The sequence below is a fragment of the Colossoma macropomum genome, unplaced genomic scaffold (genome assembly GCF_904425465.1).
Source record: "Colossoma macropomum unplaced genomic scaffold, Colossoma_macropomum, whole genome shotgun sequence".
Lineage (NCBI taxonomy): Eukaryota > Metazoa > Chordata > Actinopteri > Characiformes > Serrasalmidae > Colossoma > Colossoma macropomum.
In genome coordinates this window covers 30,525,731-30,543,896 of record NW_023494791.1, presented here as the reverse complement: position 1 = coordinate 30,543,896, position 18,166 = coordinate 30,525,731, and the positions used below count along the sequence as shown (strand labels likewise).

Here is an 18,166-nt window from a genome sequence, read left to right as displayed (position 1 = left end):
TTATGCAGAGAGCTACACTTAATACAATTACAGAAAACATGTGCCATGAAGGTTTTACATAACTAAAGCTCCAGTCAGGAGTCACAGAATCCACATGGTAGCTGTGGCAAGTCCAATAAAGAAATGTTGTCATATTTTAAAGAGGAACTCCACCAACTTTTACAAATTTCTATATGATTAAATGGTTAAGATGTAAACTAACTTGTTTGGTGTGAAATGCTCTGTTCTAGAGAAACTTAGGGACTTAGTGGTGGTGACAGGAACTAGACATCTAAGTTTAATGGCTCTAAAAGATCCCTCAAGTTATTACATGAAATCGTTGTTACACTGCCTGATACATTATAGCTAGATATTTATAGTGATACATTATAGCTATATATATATATATATATATATCTTCTAAGCCGATTATCCTTCTGGGTCACTGGGGGGAGCTGGAGCCTATCCCAGTAGCCATTGGGTAGAAGGCAGGATACACCCTGGACAGGTCAGAATCATCAACATTACAAAGAAAAACTCATTAGGTAGTTTGGCTAGTAAATAAAATGACTATATTTGTCTTGTAGACATTTTGACCCCTGGTTCCTATCATCACCACTGTAAAGAAATCAGTAATCAGGGTCAGTAAATTCCTCTACAGTAAATATTTTACATCACACCACTCTGAATTACTCTTTACACTATATCCACTGAATTACACAGAACTTTTGAAAAATTGGTGGAATTCCCCTTTAATGGATGTGCTATCACACCATTATTGTTTTTCTCTGAGAACCTGTTTCACACTTTTTTGAAAATGTTGTCCTTTAAACTGAAATTATGCTCAAAAAAAGTCCCACTACAAGTTTAAGAAGATAAGATTTATGTTTTTCTTGGAAAATGTTTGATGCATATCCACAAGGCTTTTTGGGTTTAAGAGGTTTCCTTTCTGAGTACTGTAGTAGGATGTGGTTTTAGGCTGGGCCTGCTCTACCCACCTCCACAGTCCAGAGCCACTAACTGAACTCCCCTCACTCTGAACACTCCAGAAAAGGTGGAGTTTGGAAGCCTCATGCAGGAGAAGCTCCAGGCTGTAATTTGACCGTCCGGGCTGCTTGAGCAGTGACTTTAGCACAACCAGCCAGTCACAGTTCGGTGACTTTAGCAGCCAGACGATCAAATTACAGCCTGGAGGTTCTCCTGCACCGGGCTCCGAGCAGACCGCTCGTCCTCAAGCCGTCAGGGTGCCACATCACTCGGTCTCCACAATGCTCAGCGCCGCGGTGCTGTTCAGCCTCCTGGCCGCATGTTTCTGCGCCCCACCGCCGTGTGAACCGGGACAGCGAAGTTCAGGTGATATAGAAGCAGAAAAAACCTTGTTTTTTCTTTCAACCGTAGCAGGAAACAGCAAAATCAGTAACTCTGGACGAACTTTGTGTTCGTTTGTGTCCGACGTTCATTCAACTCTACGTGCTAATTCAACATTTAATTAGGTAATAACTGAAGATTTGCTGTAAGGCTAATGTAGACGGTCCATTTTGGGGGTAATTTCCTGCTCAGTGTGTTATTTGGGACGACCGTTATTTATCTTAGGTATCTTACTGTTAAATCACTGAAACTGTTTTCCCCTTTGGCGTTATTGAGAAAGGCTGCTGAGTAAAAAGTTGACTTAAGTTAAATTTAGTTGTGTTCAGCGCGAAGTTGATGAAAAAGCTGTAAACGGTTATAAACTGTTCACTCCGCCGTCGGCTAGCGGTGAATATCCGGTCTTTTCCGTAGTTGACCTTTTTGTTTCATTGTGTTACAGGAAGATGCGCGGAAACCGCCGAAGAGAGGCGTAAGTAATTTACTGTGTTCACACTTCGCTCAGTGTTAAAGGGGAACTCCGGTCACAAATGAATATGCAGCCATTGAAACATCTGTTGTGAACATACATTCTCGCATCCTACAGTGGCGACACAATTCTCTGGAGAGCTTTAAAAGACTAGAAAAAGACTAGGAAACCCCCTTCTGATGATGCCTAATGAACGTGGAGGGAAAACTCCCCAATGCTTTTGTAGTTTTGGAGTTGTAGTCAGACATTTTTTTTTGCTTGCTAATGTGCTAACTACCAAGCCAAAGATCACATTTGAATTGATTAATTTATTAGCCCTTACATCAGTTGATATGCCAGCATTTCAGGATTTCTTAATACAGTGGGGTGTTCCCAACAGCTGTATGACATATTTGTTTCATGCTTGCTGGGAACTGTAGTGTGAGAACACCAATGGATGAGTGTAAACACAATGTGGCTGAGGGATGCAGTGCTGCACTACAAAATACTACATACCATGACAAATAACATATTAAATGCCAGATTTATCGGGATGCCCCTTTAAATTCCTGCACCTTGAATCTTCATTTGTGGTAGACTTCGTCGCTGAGTCAGTCAGTAAGCCTCAGTCAGTGTTTAGAATGAGTTAAAATTGAGGTTGTGGCTTTTTGCCTGGAAGCCATGGGGCATGAAAAAATCACAGAATGTGATGTGACATGTCTACTGAGAGAAAGAGAGAGAGAGGGAGACAGAGAGACAGAGAGAGAAGATGGATCATGGGCCTAAGGGTGACTTGTGAAAGGCAGGTAAATGATAAGAGCTTTAAAGGATACATTCCACTTTAAGTTCTTCTTGTCTTTATCTAAACAGTTCACTATAAAAAGACTTTTTCACATCAACACATTCTACCAATAAATACACACTGGCAGTCAAAAAAGAGTTGTGTTGTGTTTATGCTATATGGATATTCCAACTGCACGATGCACAATGCAATGCATTTCACAATGAGTGAAATTCAGGCACCATTTCGAACCCAGATGTTGGCAGTGAAGCAGTGAAGAATGTGTAGGAGAAGCAGCTCCTTTAAATCAGTGGTCACCAGCTCTGGACCGCTGGCAGGATATCCACCTACCAGCGGAGTTTAGTTCCAAACACAATCTGCCGCACTCAGTCTGATTAAATACTTCAGAAGTCCTTGATTGGCTGGATCAGTTGCCTTATTATTAAGGGGCGAATGCAGGGGGTGGGGGTGGGGCAGCATGGTAGATGCAAGCTGAAATTAAACTCTGCAGAAAAGTGGATCTCCAGGAGAAGGGTTGGGAACCAATGCTTTAAATTATTTTAAACAAGTATGACAAAGCAGTTTGAGGTTGCCTTTAGGACGAACGGACCAACAAAGTCCTGATAAAAGTTTTTTTTTTTTTTTGGCAAAATAGGACATACACTAAAAGTTTATAATATTTACCAGCATTGTTCTCTAGTCTTGAAGACAACCTCACACTGCTTTGTCATACTTTCCTAAAGTGTTTAAAATGAGTTACAAGAACTGCTTCCCACACATTCTTCACTCCACACACCATCAACAGTGGTTGGAGTTTTGTTCTCCTCATGTTTCCCAATGTTTCCCACAAGATCTCAGTGGCACTTGATGAACTGTGTGGCATCTTGAATTGACTTGTTGGAATACCCATTTGTTGTGGTCTTCCTGCTTTGAGTAGGAATCTATCGTATGACATATGTGCATGTAAGCAATTCTGTTGAGTGCCAGTGTAGTAAGAAAAGCCACTGTCTATGCATTTAAATATGGGACAGTTCTTAGACTAGCTTAGAAGTATGCATGCCAGCCTGATTTCATGTGTCACACACCCATTTTTCAATCCTAATAACAGTTTACATTAGTCATTCTGCATGAATATTATGCCACGTCTCCTGTCCTCAGCGCAGTGTACAGAAATGGTGCTGGGCTACTGTCAGGACGTCCCGTACAACAAGGTCATGTTTCCCAACATCGTGGGCCATCAGTCACGGATGGAGACGGAGATAAGTGCTGAGTATCTGCTGCTGAGCGTGCTCCATGGCCTCCTGAATGGCGAGTGCTCTCCAGACCTGCGGCTCCTCGGTTGCTCCATCCTGGCACCCCGTTGCCAGGACAGCACACTGCTGAAGCCGTGCCGCAGCTCATGTGAGATGGTCAGGAAGAGCTGTGCTCATGCCTTTGAGGCCATCCAGATGGCCTGGCCCTACTTCCTAGACTGTGATCGTTTCTTTGTCGGAGCTGAGGAGGGCTGCTATGATCCACTGTCTGCCCTGAGAGGTAATGGCATGTTTGAACACTTTTTCGTTTATGCCTTATGTGTAGATAACGTATGCTAAAGAGACAGAGGTTTTAACCATTCCATCTGTTGTAATTAGGCCTGTCACAAATATTGCATATTGCATGTTTTTGCATATATGCTGGAAGAGTGATTCTAGACTTGATAAGTTGAGTGTTGGCTACTATGAAAACATACCTAGAGAGCAAGTTGGCTAATCTGCCAGTTTGAGTTTTAAGCTTTAATAGTTGCATAAAATGAACAAAAAAATCACAATTATTTCTATGCGTCTCAGCCCTAGTTGCAAAAATGCTTACTTGCTGCAGAGATGACACAGTAGTTTCTAGATTGAGCATTTCTAGTTTGAAGACTAGATGAACTCCCCTCTGGTCATGTATCCTGAAGTTGGGAGGAACTACAAGTGCTTTGGATTTTTTGGGGGCGAGCTGTTTGTTTTTTTTCCCTGTTAGCTGGTGAACACAGAAGGAAAGCAGATACCTAACATTATTGCTAGGAAGCTGAATATCTTAATGCAGCTGTATAACTGTAGTAAATCTTCGTAGTAAGCCTTCTAATCATCATTACACTGGAGAGAATGGATCAAGTGATAGAAATGACGCATCAGATGAGGAGGATGAGCTCTATCCAGATACCTTATCTGAGTTTGCTTCTTTTCTTAGGCTGAAAAGGTAAAAAAAACCTTGTCTTGTGCATCAATTTTGTGCTTAATAAAGATAGGATTGCTGCTTTCTTTACTATTAGGTACAACGACCAATATTAGAGTTACACTGGTTGTTTTTATTAGACTGGAGATCAGTCACTAGGACTGGATGACACCACAGGAATTCCCAATGGGTGTATGATGTGTTTGTGTAATACTGTAGTGAGTACATTGAAGAAAGAGAACACAATATAAAACACAGTATAAAATTATGTCAAACCGATAAAACTGGGGCAAAAATTGCTGTAACCGATTGCAGCACAACACAACAAATGACATGTAAAACTTCAGTTTTAGGCTAGAACGCCCCTTTAACTTTTTGAAGGAAATAACATTTACTGAGAAATCATTGGGCTAAAGTTCATGCATGTGTACTGTGCAAAAAAGTGTAGAACTACACTTACAGAAAACATGAGGCATGAAGATTTGACATAATTGTGACCCCAGTCAAAAGCCACAGAATTCACTGCTGTCCCAAGCCAAGCTCATAGTGGAGTCTGATAGATGAATGTTACTGTAACTAAACTGTAATGGATGTAGTATAATAGCATTGTTGTTGTTGTCTGAGAATCTTGGTGCTTCATATTCTTTACAGTAGAAATCAAGAAACAATCAGATTTACCAAAATATTTTCCTTTAAATACTTTCTTAAAATACCACTTAAAATTCTAAAGAAAATATCTGTGGTTATGACTTGGATAGGTTAGATTGGAAGGTTGTCAGATTTGAGATATTTCATTTTTGAGAGATTTTAGGTAGACAAACGGTGTAGCATGCATACATTAGTCATGCTCAACTGAAGAAGCCTCAGTGTAGTTCATTTGGCACTGATTAGCTGCACATGGGGTAAACTTTAAGAAATGGCTCATCAGATCAACCAAAAAAAAAAACTACATCATGTTGTAACAAGCAACGAAACTAGTTTTATTCAACTCAAAAAATTACATTAATTAATTAATCATTTATTCAAAGTATTTATTTAGGTTATATAACACTAGTTAATTTACTTGTTACCACATGAAGTAATTTATTAGGTCGATCCGATGAGCCGTTTTTTACATTGTATGTTCTTTGTCATTAACTTGATCTGTTCTCCCAGCCAGACAAGATGTCACCTTCTCCAGCCTCTCAGATGGTGGTCATGCCACCATTCTCCAGTTCACCTACCACTCTAATGCCCAGATGTTCAACATCCTGAAAAAGACAGCAGCCAAGTGTCCCCACATCTCCCAAACGTACAGCATTGGCCGCAGTGTGGAGGGCAAGGACCTGCTGGTTATTGAGTTCTCTGATAACCCTGGACGACATGAGCTAAGTGAGCACAACCTACATTTTTTATTGATCATTCTATAGAGCAACTAGTGTTGAATCTGTACTGTACAGGGCTGAGTTTACTCCAAGGTATTTGCGGCACAATTTAATTATTCATCTTAAGGCTTATTATCCAAAGACTATACTATGAACTATTCAATAAGTACTCTGAAACTAATATCTAAGGTACATAGTTACAAGAGTGAGGAATGGACGTCTAAATGGGTCCTTAGAGTTTAAGGAGTTAAATGGTAGAGTAAGAATCATTTTTACACTTTAAATTAGTTTAAATGAGCATCAGTTTAAAACTCTATTAAAAGAAATTACCTTATTACCACAGTACTTTGGCAGGTGAGGCTAAGAGATGTTCCTGGCCCTTAGCTCTGCATTCGCTTATTTATGACTGCCCTCTGGTGTACTCAAAGGCAAAGTGCCTCAGTATTTTTTTCTGTTTGTATTGTTGATTTCATGCCCGCCTGTATGTCTTCCTCTTGTGTTTCATCTCACCACTACTTTCTCAGACTCAGCCTGTATTTTTTTTCCCTTTGTTCCATGTCTGCACTGCCCTCTAGTGGAACCGGAGATCAAGTTGATTGGGAACATGCATGGAAATGAAGTGCTGGGCCGGCAGCTGCTGATCTACCTGGCTCAATACCTGTGCTCCGAGTACACACTGGGCAACGAGCGCATCCAGACTCTCATCAACAACACACGCATCCACCTGCTGCCCTCCATGAACCCAGATGGCTACGAGCTCGCCGCCTCTGAGGTAGCTGACAGCCAAGACCCCGAAAACACCAACCAGGAAGTAAATATCCCGTTTTCTGGGCCACTAGCCCGCCCGTGTCCGTCTGCCCGTCGTTCTGTCGGCCGACTGACCACGCTCACTAACTCCCTGCACCAGAACGGGTCCTCAGAGCAGAGGAGGCTGTAGTATAGTAGCCACTTAGTAACTGCAGTACATTTCAGCATTTCAGTCCTTGCTCTTTCTGCTATAGCTTAATGATTGTAGCCAGTCACAATGGTTAGCAGGCAACCTTGCGAGCTATTCCAAGTGGACCACTGGTAAAGGGAGTATTTAACAAACTAATGTAGATTTCTATAGTCATTTCTACTGTATCTTCATCATCGTATAACCCTTGGTAGTGTCCTCACTTCATCTTGATTCACCGTTACTGAAATGATCAGCACGGATGGTGAAGTTCAAAGAGGTTGTGCAAAAAAAACATGTATTCTACTATATAATCTGACAGCTCTGTAGCAGCATGTTAAGTATTGTCACTAATTCCAAAAAACCTTACAGTGCTTACTGTAAAGTTGTGCATGGAGGGGCCAGCTTTGTTTTAATTATGTGTGTCAGCCAGTGTTGGGGAAGTAACTTAAGTTATGAAATCGCTCAAACTCCCACTACCTTAACTATGTTTTTGAGTAGCTTTCCCAGTGCTGGTGTGAACATATCCTTCCTCTAAGCCTGTACAGTCGCTTCAGAAACTTTGTTAATAAATCAGTAGTAAATGTGGGAACCTTGTGAATAGAAATAACGACAGCAACATAAAATGTCTCAGTGAATCAGCATCCTGTAACCAGCAGAAAGTGCTGTAGAAAATCCCACTAAACTTGCTAATGAGCTGGCACAGTTGAAGCATATGAACTGTGAGAAAAGCTGCGTGAATGAATGCACAGTTTTGCAGGAATGGCACGCAGGTGAAGGTGTAAGTGACAGCACATGGCAGCGTGTTACTGGGCTGTCCATAAGTCTACCTCGCTTCAGCTTTCTTAACAGTGAGCAGTGATTTTCACCATAATGTTGGCTGATAAATTGTAACATGCATGATATGCAGTATCATTTGCATATCATTCTGTAAGATATGTAAATATTCAAGGTATCCAAGCAAACATATGTAGAAAAATTGCATATATATATTTGCATAACCCTAACTGGGAGTCTAAAGGGTATCTTTGCATGTGCAATGACGATAATTTGACATTGGCAGATACACTTTGAAAGGAGAGGGCTAAACCGTGTTGATCTGTTCTGGCCAAGATTTTCTCTTTTTTTAACATTACCATCTTCTGTCTTGTCTCCACTTCTCAAAGCTTATCTGCTTTATCAGCATGCTTTCCCACACTCATTTCACTCACGCACACACTATGAATAACGCACAGTCTGCTGAGCTCTGTTGTGTCTTGCATACTAAGCAATTGTTGTGTCACATAAGAGCTACACAGTTACAGAGCATGAAATATCAATTGGTCACACTAATAGAAGCATCACAACTACTGACAGTGCACAAGCCAGGTGTGGCAAAAGAATTATTTAAAAGCTGAATGTACATCTTCAGTTATACTATTTGGATATATAATGAACTTCCTGCAATAGGCACCAGCTGACAACCCGGTAAATATATGATAAATCAAGATGAAGGTAAGTATTCATGAACAGTATCGCAAAAAAAAACATTTTTAGAAAAAAATGTTCAGCACATTTAGAGTACAATTTCTGCAGTGATTCACTATGAAATCATTATCAAGTGTTGTATTAACCTTGTTCTGGTGGGCTGGTTGTGGAACATTAAGGGTCATATCTATAATGGCTGGACCAGTGGCAGAGCCAATGCCCAGAACATTGACCTGAACCGCAACTTCCCTGACCTGACCTCCATCTACTACAACTGGCGGCGCTTCAGACATTTCCGCAGTGACCACATCCCCATCCCTGACTCCTACTGGATGAATAAGGTGTGTTCTTTTAGATGACTGCTGTTCTAAGAATACATGAAGAACTTTGTCATCCCATCATTATTCCATCAATCGCCCAGGGCCTTGGTTCAACATACTAGTGTTTAGTAGACCATGGTGACCATGACTATACATACTGCAATTAAACAAATTCTGTACAGTGTATGTGTGAATATACAACAGTTCAAAACTAGGTGCAAGGCCCAGCAATAAATACTCCATATGGCCAAAAGTATGTGGACACCTAACCATCACATCTATCTGAGTTTGTTGAACATGCCATTCCAAACCAGGGGGGATTAATATGGAGCTGACCCCTACCTTTGCAGCTCTGACAGCCTCTAATTTTCTTAGATGTCTTTCCACAAGATTTTGGGTTGTGTCTGTGGGAATTTGTGCCCATTCAGTCAAAAGGGCATTTGTGAGGTCAGGCACTGATGTTAGATAGGAAGGCCTGGTTTAGAATTGATGTTCCAGTTAATCCCAAATGTGCTTAGTGGGGTTGAGGTCAGGGATCTGTGCAGACCACTGGAGTTTCTCAAACTATGTCTTTGTTGACCTTGCTTTGTGCACAGAGGCACAGTCATGCAGGAACAGGGAAGGAGCTTCCCCAAACTGTTGGGGACATATAAAATGTCTTTGTATGCTATAGCATTAACATTACCCTTCACGTGAACTAAGGGGCCTGGCCCATTTCATGAAGTTGCTGTTTAACATTTTTTGTGCTAATGTTGCTTCCAGAGGCTGATTGGAACCCTGTAGTTATTAGATTTTTACCTGCTATGTGAGTTTGCATGGTAGTTTCTGTTTCGTGGCTGAGCTGTTGTTGCACATAGATGCTGCCATTCCACAGTAGTAGCAGTTACAGTTGAACAGGGCAGATCTAGCAGGGCAAAAATTTCATAAACTGACTTGTGGCAAAGGTGTAATCTTATGACAGTGCCAAGTTTAAAGCCACTGAGCTCTTCAGTATGACCCATTCTACTGCCAAAGTTTGTTTATAAAAATTACATAGCTATATGCTTGATTTTATAGCTCTCATCAATGAGTGTGGCTGAAAGTAGGAGGGGTGTCCACATACTTTTTACAGTATAGAGTAGATATTGTTTAAGAGTGTAAGAATGCATAGTTTTGTGTTTTTATTTGCTCCAACATACCTGCTTTCAGTAATGGTAATTTGTGGATTTTGATAATTGTCTCATTTATTAAGTGCGTGACAACACTGACCTGTGCTGTGACCCTCAGGACTGACTAGAAGATGTTGGCTCACTAAGGGGTTTCTTTCTCTTCTAGGTGGCTCCAGAAACCTATGCTGTCATGAAGTGGATTAGGGCCATTCCGTTTGTGATCTCGGCCAGTCTACACGGAGGAGAGCTGGTCATCTCATACCCCTTTGATTTCTCCAGACATCCTGAGGAGGAGAAGACGTTTTCTCCTACGCCTGATGAACAGGTCTGAATTCTAGGAGATAGCTCAATTCCGAAAAGGTTGGGACAGTCGGTAAAGTGCAAATGAAAACAAAAAGCAGTGATTTATGAATCTACTTTGACCTGTATTTGAACAAAAACAGTACAGAGACAAGATAATGAATGTATAATGACGTATAATGCAATGCACTTATTCTGAAATTGATGCCTGCAACATGTTCCAAAACGTTGGGACAGGGACAATTTAAGACCAAGAACACTGAAATTTTCAGTAAACATATTAAACAGGTTATTCTATTATGCTTGGATATACAAGAGAGCATCCAAAAAATTCCTAGTCCTTTATGACCAAGGATGGATTGAAGCTTGCCACTTGCCAAAAATGCATAGCAAAATTTCAGTAGTTTAAGAATAATAGGCATCATTCAACAATATCTTCTTAAGTGTTTTTAATTTGTCAAAGTCTGATTCTTTGTTTAAAGTCAGATTCATGACGTGTTCTTAAACCGCAAAACTGTTTGCACCTTTGTGCTGTTCAGTGTGTGTAGATTCTGGTCTTACCTAAAAACAAATCCCAAATAGGAAAACATTGGTGAATGTCAGACTCTTCGTAAAAACTGTGTAAGTGGGTTTTAAGAAGAAATTTCTTTTTAAGAACGCTTGGTGAATGATGTCCAATGTTCCTCAGTGAGTGATTGCAAGAATTTCAGATATTTCACCCTCTATAGTGCATCATGAAAAAGATTCTGAAAACCACAAATGAATGCCCATGTATAAAACAGTTCATAAGGTAAAACATAAAATAGTGTGTTTTTGTACCGCTTTTGATTTATTACAGGTCAAAAAAATTCACTAATCACTTTATGTTTTATTAGCATTTTTTTGCTTTTTGTTTTTATTAGCATCTCAACTTTTTTGGAAGTGGATTTGTAATATTGTTTTTTTCAAACCTGGACGTCTGCTCAGATTAGCACTTTCCTTGCTCTGCCACACCAGATTGAACTCATATGTAAATTATCATGAGTCAGGTGGGCTGGAGCAAGAAAATCTCTAAACAGTGCTAAACTCTCCAGGGCTGGAAGTGAATAACACTGGATTTTGTGAATGATTATTGGACACATTTTCATATATATATTTTTTTGTTTTCAAGTGTTAATGTCTTGAAAGTGGGCAAAGTGGAAAAAATATAACATCACAGTATTTGATTATTTTTTGCCATACGTGATACACATCATAATACTGAACTTTGGTAAGTTGCAATAAATACAGTCCTACACTATAAACAAACACAGCTGTATGCAGAAGTTGAACACGCTGGTCAGATTACATGTTTTGTTGATTTTCTATGTGAAAATAAGTGAACACATTTTTCTGTTTCTATTTATTTGTTGGGTATTTTTTATAGTATGTTGTAACATACTATAAAAAATAAATAAAATGTAACATGTGCCATAACTTTTGCACAGGCCAAACTTTTATTTTTTTCCTAAAATGTTCAATTCAACTAAAGCATTAAGATCTGTAGAAGTGTGTTCTCTGTAGAAGATGTGTTAACTTTTTTCACTTAGAGAATCAACAAAACATGTCATTTGACCAAGGGCGCCCAAACTTTTGCATAATATAAACAATGACTCCCAGAGAAAAAAGGATTACAGGCACTCTGTCTTTGAAGAAGTGTAAAAATCCTCCAATAACACATGGCAATGCTTCACAAAAACTTGCAGGCAAATTGCAGCCCACTCAGGCCTTTATCAGGACACAAAAAAGCTTGATGTGTTGGTGTCCTGATGAACGCCTGAACAGGCCGCAAAATGGTTGGCAAGTTTTTAAAAGCATTGCCATGTGTTATTAAAGGCTTTGTGTACATCTTCAAAGACAGAGGGCCCGTGATCCGTTTTCTTGTGGGAGTCATTGCTTATATTTTTAGGGATGTACATGGATTACTATATTCTTATATCTCCTAGTGTGAAACATTACTGTAATTTTATCACCTTTACTCAAGAAACTCACCGCAGCTCTTCTTGCTTTTTGTTATGTTTTGTTATTCCACATTTCACAGGCTGCATCTCACACCAGGGCTAGTTATGCTTTAACTAGTACAGTTTGAAAGTCAAACTCACAACCTCGTGAGAGCAGAGCACAGCGTTAAACAGCTGTGCCATTCGGAAGCCTTTTTTAACATGCAGTTGGGTCAGTGTTATGGAAGTACCGATGATACACACAGTGTACTCAGAAAAGCTTAATGTGATACAAATTATGGTGATAATGTGATCATATCATCATATCACCCTCCCTACTGGAAAGAGAATGAAAATGATCAAGGTTGTTTTTGTGTAGATTTTTAAGCAGTTGGCCAGGACCTATGCAGACGCTCATGCCACCATGTCCAACAATGACACAGACAGATGTGGAGCTTCCTTTGCCAGCAAAGGAGGCATCACCAATGGAGCTCTATGGTACAGCTTTGCTGGAGGTAACACCCAGTCTTTGCTAGTCTATAACTGGCTAATTGATATTGCTTGCGTGTTATGTATTTTCATTTTTCATGGACGTTTCTGTTTGTTTTCCAGAAACAGATAAAATCTAAAACTGGCCTACATTAAAGACTGCACAGTCCATAGTGGTTGTTCACTGAAAGTCTTTTGTTTAGCCTATTATTACACTTAAGGGGAAGACGTGTATTGTCTTACATTACACAGATATGTGGCATAATGAATATTCCACGTAAAGTGTTTTTTCATGAAAGGCGCTTTAGTCATGGACGTTGTAGTTATAACTTGTTGCCCATCTACATTATTAGAAATGACCAGCTGCCATGAACACACATAGATGAATAGACATGATCTCATACTGAGAACATCTGGGGACACAAGATGTTTTGGGTTAAATATGGGTGGGATTTTTTAAAATTAAGGGTTGGGTTACCAGTGGCTGTTTGTGGCCTCTGGTGTTCACAGTTCACTATCTAAAAACTAAAAATTAATTTTGAAAAATGAACAATACCTAATAATAGCGTTTTTATTAATAGCTCTCAAAGTCAAGCTGTGTATTTTGTGCTCTTTAATGGCAGTGAAGAGTGTTTGTATTTCAAATAAAAGTCAGTGGGAAAGAGCCTCAGTGGTACCTGACAAACTGAAAATATTTTAAGACATATTTTGATCAAAGCATACTTGTTCCCAGAGTCTGTGCCTTTTTCTATAATGTGTGTGTGTGTGTGTGTGTTAGGTATGTCAGACTTTAACTACCTGCACAGTAATTGTTTGGAGCTGACTGTGGAGCTTGGCTGTGATAAGTTCCCTTCAGAGGAGGAGCTCTATCCAGAGTGGCGTAGGAACAAGGAAGCTCTGCTCAGCTTCATGGAGTCTGTGAGTGTGCTCTCTCTGTTTTTACTGCTAAATGAATAATGTTGTTTATTTAAGTGACATTCAAAGAGACAAAAAATGTAATGCATTTGTGACAAAAAGAGCTCTCATGTAGTTCTAATCCTGACCATACTATACAGTTCTGTTTCATTCATGAGGGAACTTTTTGTTTTTTCACTGACAAAGTGGTTTACAGTAGAGGTGGGCAATATGAAGTCAAATTTTGACAACAATATGGGAATTGAAGGACGATGCAGATATCTGATATTTAGATACTTGCCTATGCAGACACAAAATAAATTCATAAAATATTTATTTTACATACATTACATATAAATATTTATGAAAAATATATTATAAATATTTATAAAATTACATACATATTTATAAAATGACAGGGAACTGTAATACTTCTATTTGTAGAGGATTACAAATGGAATATAAATGAATAAAATGCAGTGTAGTAGCCCGCATTGCGTAAATATTCTGTACTTCCAGAGAGCAATAATTATGTCAACAAATATCAGTTTGAATTATCAGTCTTAGCTAAACATCTGTCCAATATTGATAATTTTGTAAAGCAAAAATCTGCAGATACCGATACAATTCTGATATCATTGTGCATCCCTTATAATCATATCATGATATAACAAAATGTTGTTGTTGTTATTGTTGTTGTTTTTCTTATTCTTATTATTGCCATTAATTTTACAAATTTTATAAACCCCTTTAAAGTTTATATAGTTAAAATGAAGTGTTATGCTTTTTGTTGAGTTTTAAAATTTAACAATTATTTAAGCTGTTTGAGTTGATCTTTAATTCGTCTTAAGGATGGGGCTGTGTTTTAGTAGTTTTGAATTTATCACGGTATCCACAATATGAAAAGATTCACATCGTAGACAAAGACATGTTAATATTCATTTTAATACCTGTATCACCCTTAGTGATTTAGGCATGGGTGATGTGTCCTCAACTACCTTATGATTAAACTGACTATGTGGGCAGAGATAACTAACAAAAGACAAACAAAGAAGTTTAAAATGTTAAATCCCAGGCCAGTAACACCAAATAGAGCACAGGAATTAGAGGCACAAGGATAACGATGGATCACTCCAGAATGTCATGGATAAGTGAGTAAAGAACTGATGTGGCAGGCTCTTGAGTAAGGGCAGAGGATCTTTATCCAACCAGGCTCAATCAAAGATACTAGCAAAGAGTTGAACCATTCCGTAACACCTCAGCATGTCCCATTGATAGATTTTGGAAAAGTCGTGGAATATGCCCTACATAGAACACCTCTGGGTATGAAGCAGAGCATCTCCAGCAGAAAGTCACTGCATAAAAGAAGATGCCTGTGATTTCACTTAACAAGGAGCATTACCATGCTGCGGGTGGATAAAAGAAGAGACACTGTGCTCAGTGCATCAGATTATGACTTTTAATTGTAATGTCCACACATATGGAACACTAAGCAGAGACCCCAGTAACAGATGATAGGACAAGATCTTAAACCTAGTCTTGAGCCGGTCATTTTGTCTTGTGGCTTCAAAATGGGCCTGTTTCAATATTGCAGGAAGGTTAAGGAGTAACTTCAGCCTGACAGGGGGAGGGGAGAAGTAAACATTGGATGCATAAAGGAGGCTATATCGATATCTGTGTCAATCTGGAACAGCAACCTACATAGCTGATAAGTGTTCTCACAGCATTTGTATCACCACTTATCAGCAACTTGCAGTGCTGTAATAATATCTTTATCCTGGCACTTTCACATCAGTTCACACCTCCAGACTTCAAAGACTCTCATGTGACCTTAATGAGTTTAATGACATGACATTTAAACCTCAGTTCTGACTGCTCCCACCAGAATGTTCCCACCACGTATTTGAGCTGATAAAGCCGCTTGGAAAGAAGTAGCTAAAAGTCTTAAAGATTACACCACAAGTCCATGACTTACTACTTCTAGACAAGTTTAATGACTCGGCTGGCTGCGAATCTTCATAGACACTGTAGAGTTCAGTTAACACCACTAGATGGCAGTAGGGTAACATGAACAAACCAAGAACAAACTTTTTAGGGTTCTTTATTTCTTGTTTACATTTTTTCTGAAATGTGCAGCCAAGCGTAGACAATAAGTCTTGACTCAAATGTTATTGTTTATTATGATTGTATGTTTTTAATGCAAAAACCTTTTCCTAAAACTTTGAAACAATGTTGATAGAGTATATTCACTGAGCTGAAGGATGTTGCAGGTCCACAGAGGCATTAAGGGTGTTGTGAAAGACAGGAATGGAAACGGAATTAAAGGAGCCATCATATCTGTCAAAGGGATACGACATGATATCACTACAGGTAATTCCAGCAGAAGGAGATTGCAGGGTGACTTTAGGATATTCAGGCCCAGTGTAAGGTCACATTGTTAGCAGGAGGCTGTTTGTTTTAGGGGTTTTTACTGTAATTGTTCAGAGTACCTGTTTATGCTTATGCTTAGGTTTGGTTAAATATTCATATTCTTAAATTAGACACATCAAATCAAATTAGTAATGGTCCTGTTGCATACATTATTGTAGATGCTAAACATATTTTGATTGATTAAGGCCCACAAAACATTTGTTATAATAAATATATGCATATTTGTCATATTTTAACAAATTTCAAAACACTGCCTTATGACTTCAGAAGTCTATTTGGAAACATTGGGCTGTGACACAGTAACAGTTTAATCACTCACGTAGTAATGATTAAAAGACCTTTTGAGATATAATAAAATATATTGCTTTAATATAGTGATACTGTACATCTTATGCTTTATAAGTTTAAACATGTTGAGACCTCAATCAGACAATAGTAAAGCTATTTTTAATATAACACACGCTGTATATACCCACTGATTTTTTTAAAAGGGACACTCTGGCCAAAATGAAAAATGTAATGATTGCTACATCTGTTGTAAACATGATTACTTGCATACTACAGTGGAGCAGCAGTGGTCACCAGAGCAATATTTTAGTTTAAAGACTATGCTTGGTGTCAGGATTCCTTTATTGCTTCCCAAAGGTTGTACACTGTAGAAAATGGTTTATCAGTTAGACTTACAAATTACTTCATGTAGAACATCTGAATTAACTCATTCTAATAACAGTATTTATTTACTATGAATGAAACTAGTTAAGTTGCTTGTTACTGCATGAAGTAGTTTTTAGGTTGAACTGATAAACCTTTTTTTTTTCTTTGACCCTCTTTTTTTCTAAAATCTTTGGATGTGGCTGATGTCTCCCCCACATCTGTAACAGCATAAAAACTCTTTAACTCAAGAAAGATCAAAAATAACAGTCTGCTTTTTCCTAGCTGAGGATGGTGACTACTGGCGGCTGCTCAATCCAGGCATCCACATCGTAAGTGCCACGGCTAAGGGCTACTCGAAAGTAATGAAGCGCATCAGACTGCCTCGCAACATGCAGAAGGTGGGCCAAGTGGACTTTGTGCTGGAAAAGGTGCCCGTGGAACCCGACCTTGATTATTTCAGCATCCCTGAGCTAGATAACTACGAGCGCTTTGATCCCTACAACCAGTTTGAGCAGTACAGCCAGAGGGAGCTGGGTGAGAACGGAGAGGAAAGGACCGAGAAACCTTGGTGGTGGACCTACTTCAGCCAGCTGGGCGTTTCTTCCCCCACTTGGCTTCTGAGGAACTATTAGAACCTGCTTGAATTTGTGGGAGAGAAGCTCAAATCCCAAACCACCCTAAGCCCAGTCACTGCACTTTAGGTTGAAATTCCTATATACAGTATGGCAGGATATGATTTGGTAAACTTTCTAGTTATGTGGTTTTAACTTTGTTGCTTATAAATGTGTACTTGTTTATATGTAAGAGGGCTAGGGCTTGATTTGGGACTGCACCTCACAAACACTCTTTTTATATAGTATAGATCACTAAACCCCACATGCAAATAACAACCTATTTCAATAAAAGATGGCAGCTAGACAATTGTTTGGCTAGGGTAATAATATATGTTTGTATTGTTGTGCAGACAGTTTTATCAGGGAACATTATGTCATGAAATGCTTAATTGAACTTTGGGAAAATATTTTGGTTTTCGTTTGAAGCAAACCACTGTAGCAAATCCATTTTCCATTAAATCTCTTGTCCTTCCGTTGTAAGTGGATTGGAGTGGTTACGTCAGTGGAAAGGATAAAAAGGTCTTCTAACTGTAGAGTTTCAGCAAAATTGCATTGAATTAGGAAAGTTCTAATTAACTATCATTAAATATTTGTAGTGGAGCATTCTGGATATCTGCTTTACAAGACAGAGCACTAAGCACTTTGGATCTAATCTTTGTAACTGTGGCCTGTATATATATATATATATATATATATATATATATATATATATATATATATATATATATATATATATATATATGCTCATTCTTGAAAAACATTGGGTCTAATGTCTCTACTTGAGGACTTCATTGGGTCTAAAGACTGTAATCAAGGTCTACATTC

General features: G+C 38.9%; 1 protein-coding gene across 3 annotated transcripts; it reads left to right on the top strand.

The window, feature by feature from the left end:
- The first annotated feature begins 1,019 nt into the window (after positions 1–1,019).
- cpz (carboxypeptidase Z) lies at positions 1,020–17,941 on the top strand. Of its 3 annotated transcripts, none has more exons than XM_036574828.1 (11): positions 1,020–1,332; positions 1,787–1,816; positions 3,737–4,106; positions 5,925–6,140; positions 6,709–6,944; positions 8,714–8,875; positions 10,169–10,327; positions 12,640–12,775; positions 13,528–13,667; positions 15,914–16,013; positions 17,010–17,941. In XM_036574828.1, the coding sequence occupies exons 3-11, from the start codon at positions 3,746–3,748 to the stop codon at positions 17,357–17,359; spliced, it is 1,860 nt and encodes a 619-aa protein (XP_036430721.1). In that variant the 5' UTR covers positions 1,020–1,332; positions 1,787–1,816; positions 3,737–3,745; the 3' UTR covers positions 17,360–17,941. The 3 variants fall into 3 exon arrangements, with proteins under 3 accessions (XP_036430721.1, XP_036430720.1, XP_036430719.1); XM_036574827.1 differs by having other exon boundaries at positions 3,732–4,106; positions 6,709–6,905; XM_036574826.1 differs by having other exon boundaries at positions 3,732–4,106.
- The last annotated feature ends 225 nt before the right edge of the window (positions 17,942–18,166 follow it).

What these genes read in the sequence shown, in the direction of transcription:
- cpz (XM_036574826.1), top strand. Translation starts at nt 1,248, where the DNA reads ATGCTCAGCGCCGCGGTGCTGTTCAGCCTCCTGGCCGCATGTTTCTGC. An exon ending in ACTCCTACTGGATGAATAAG is followed by an intron (nt 8,876 to 10,168) that starts GTGTGTTCTTTT and finishes TTTCTCTTCTAG; the next exon opens with GTGGCTCCAGAAACCTATGC. An exon ending in ATGGTACAGCTTTGCTGGAG is followed by an intron (nt 12,776 to 13,527) that starts GTAACACCCAGT and finishes TGTGTGTGTTAG; the next exon opens with GTATGTCAGACTTTAACTAC.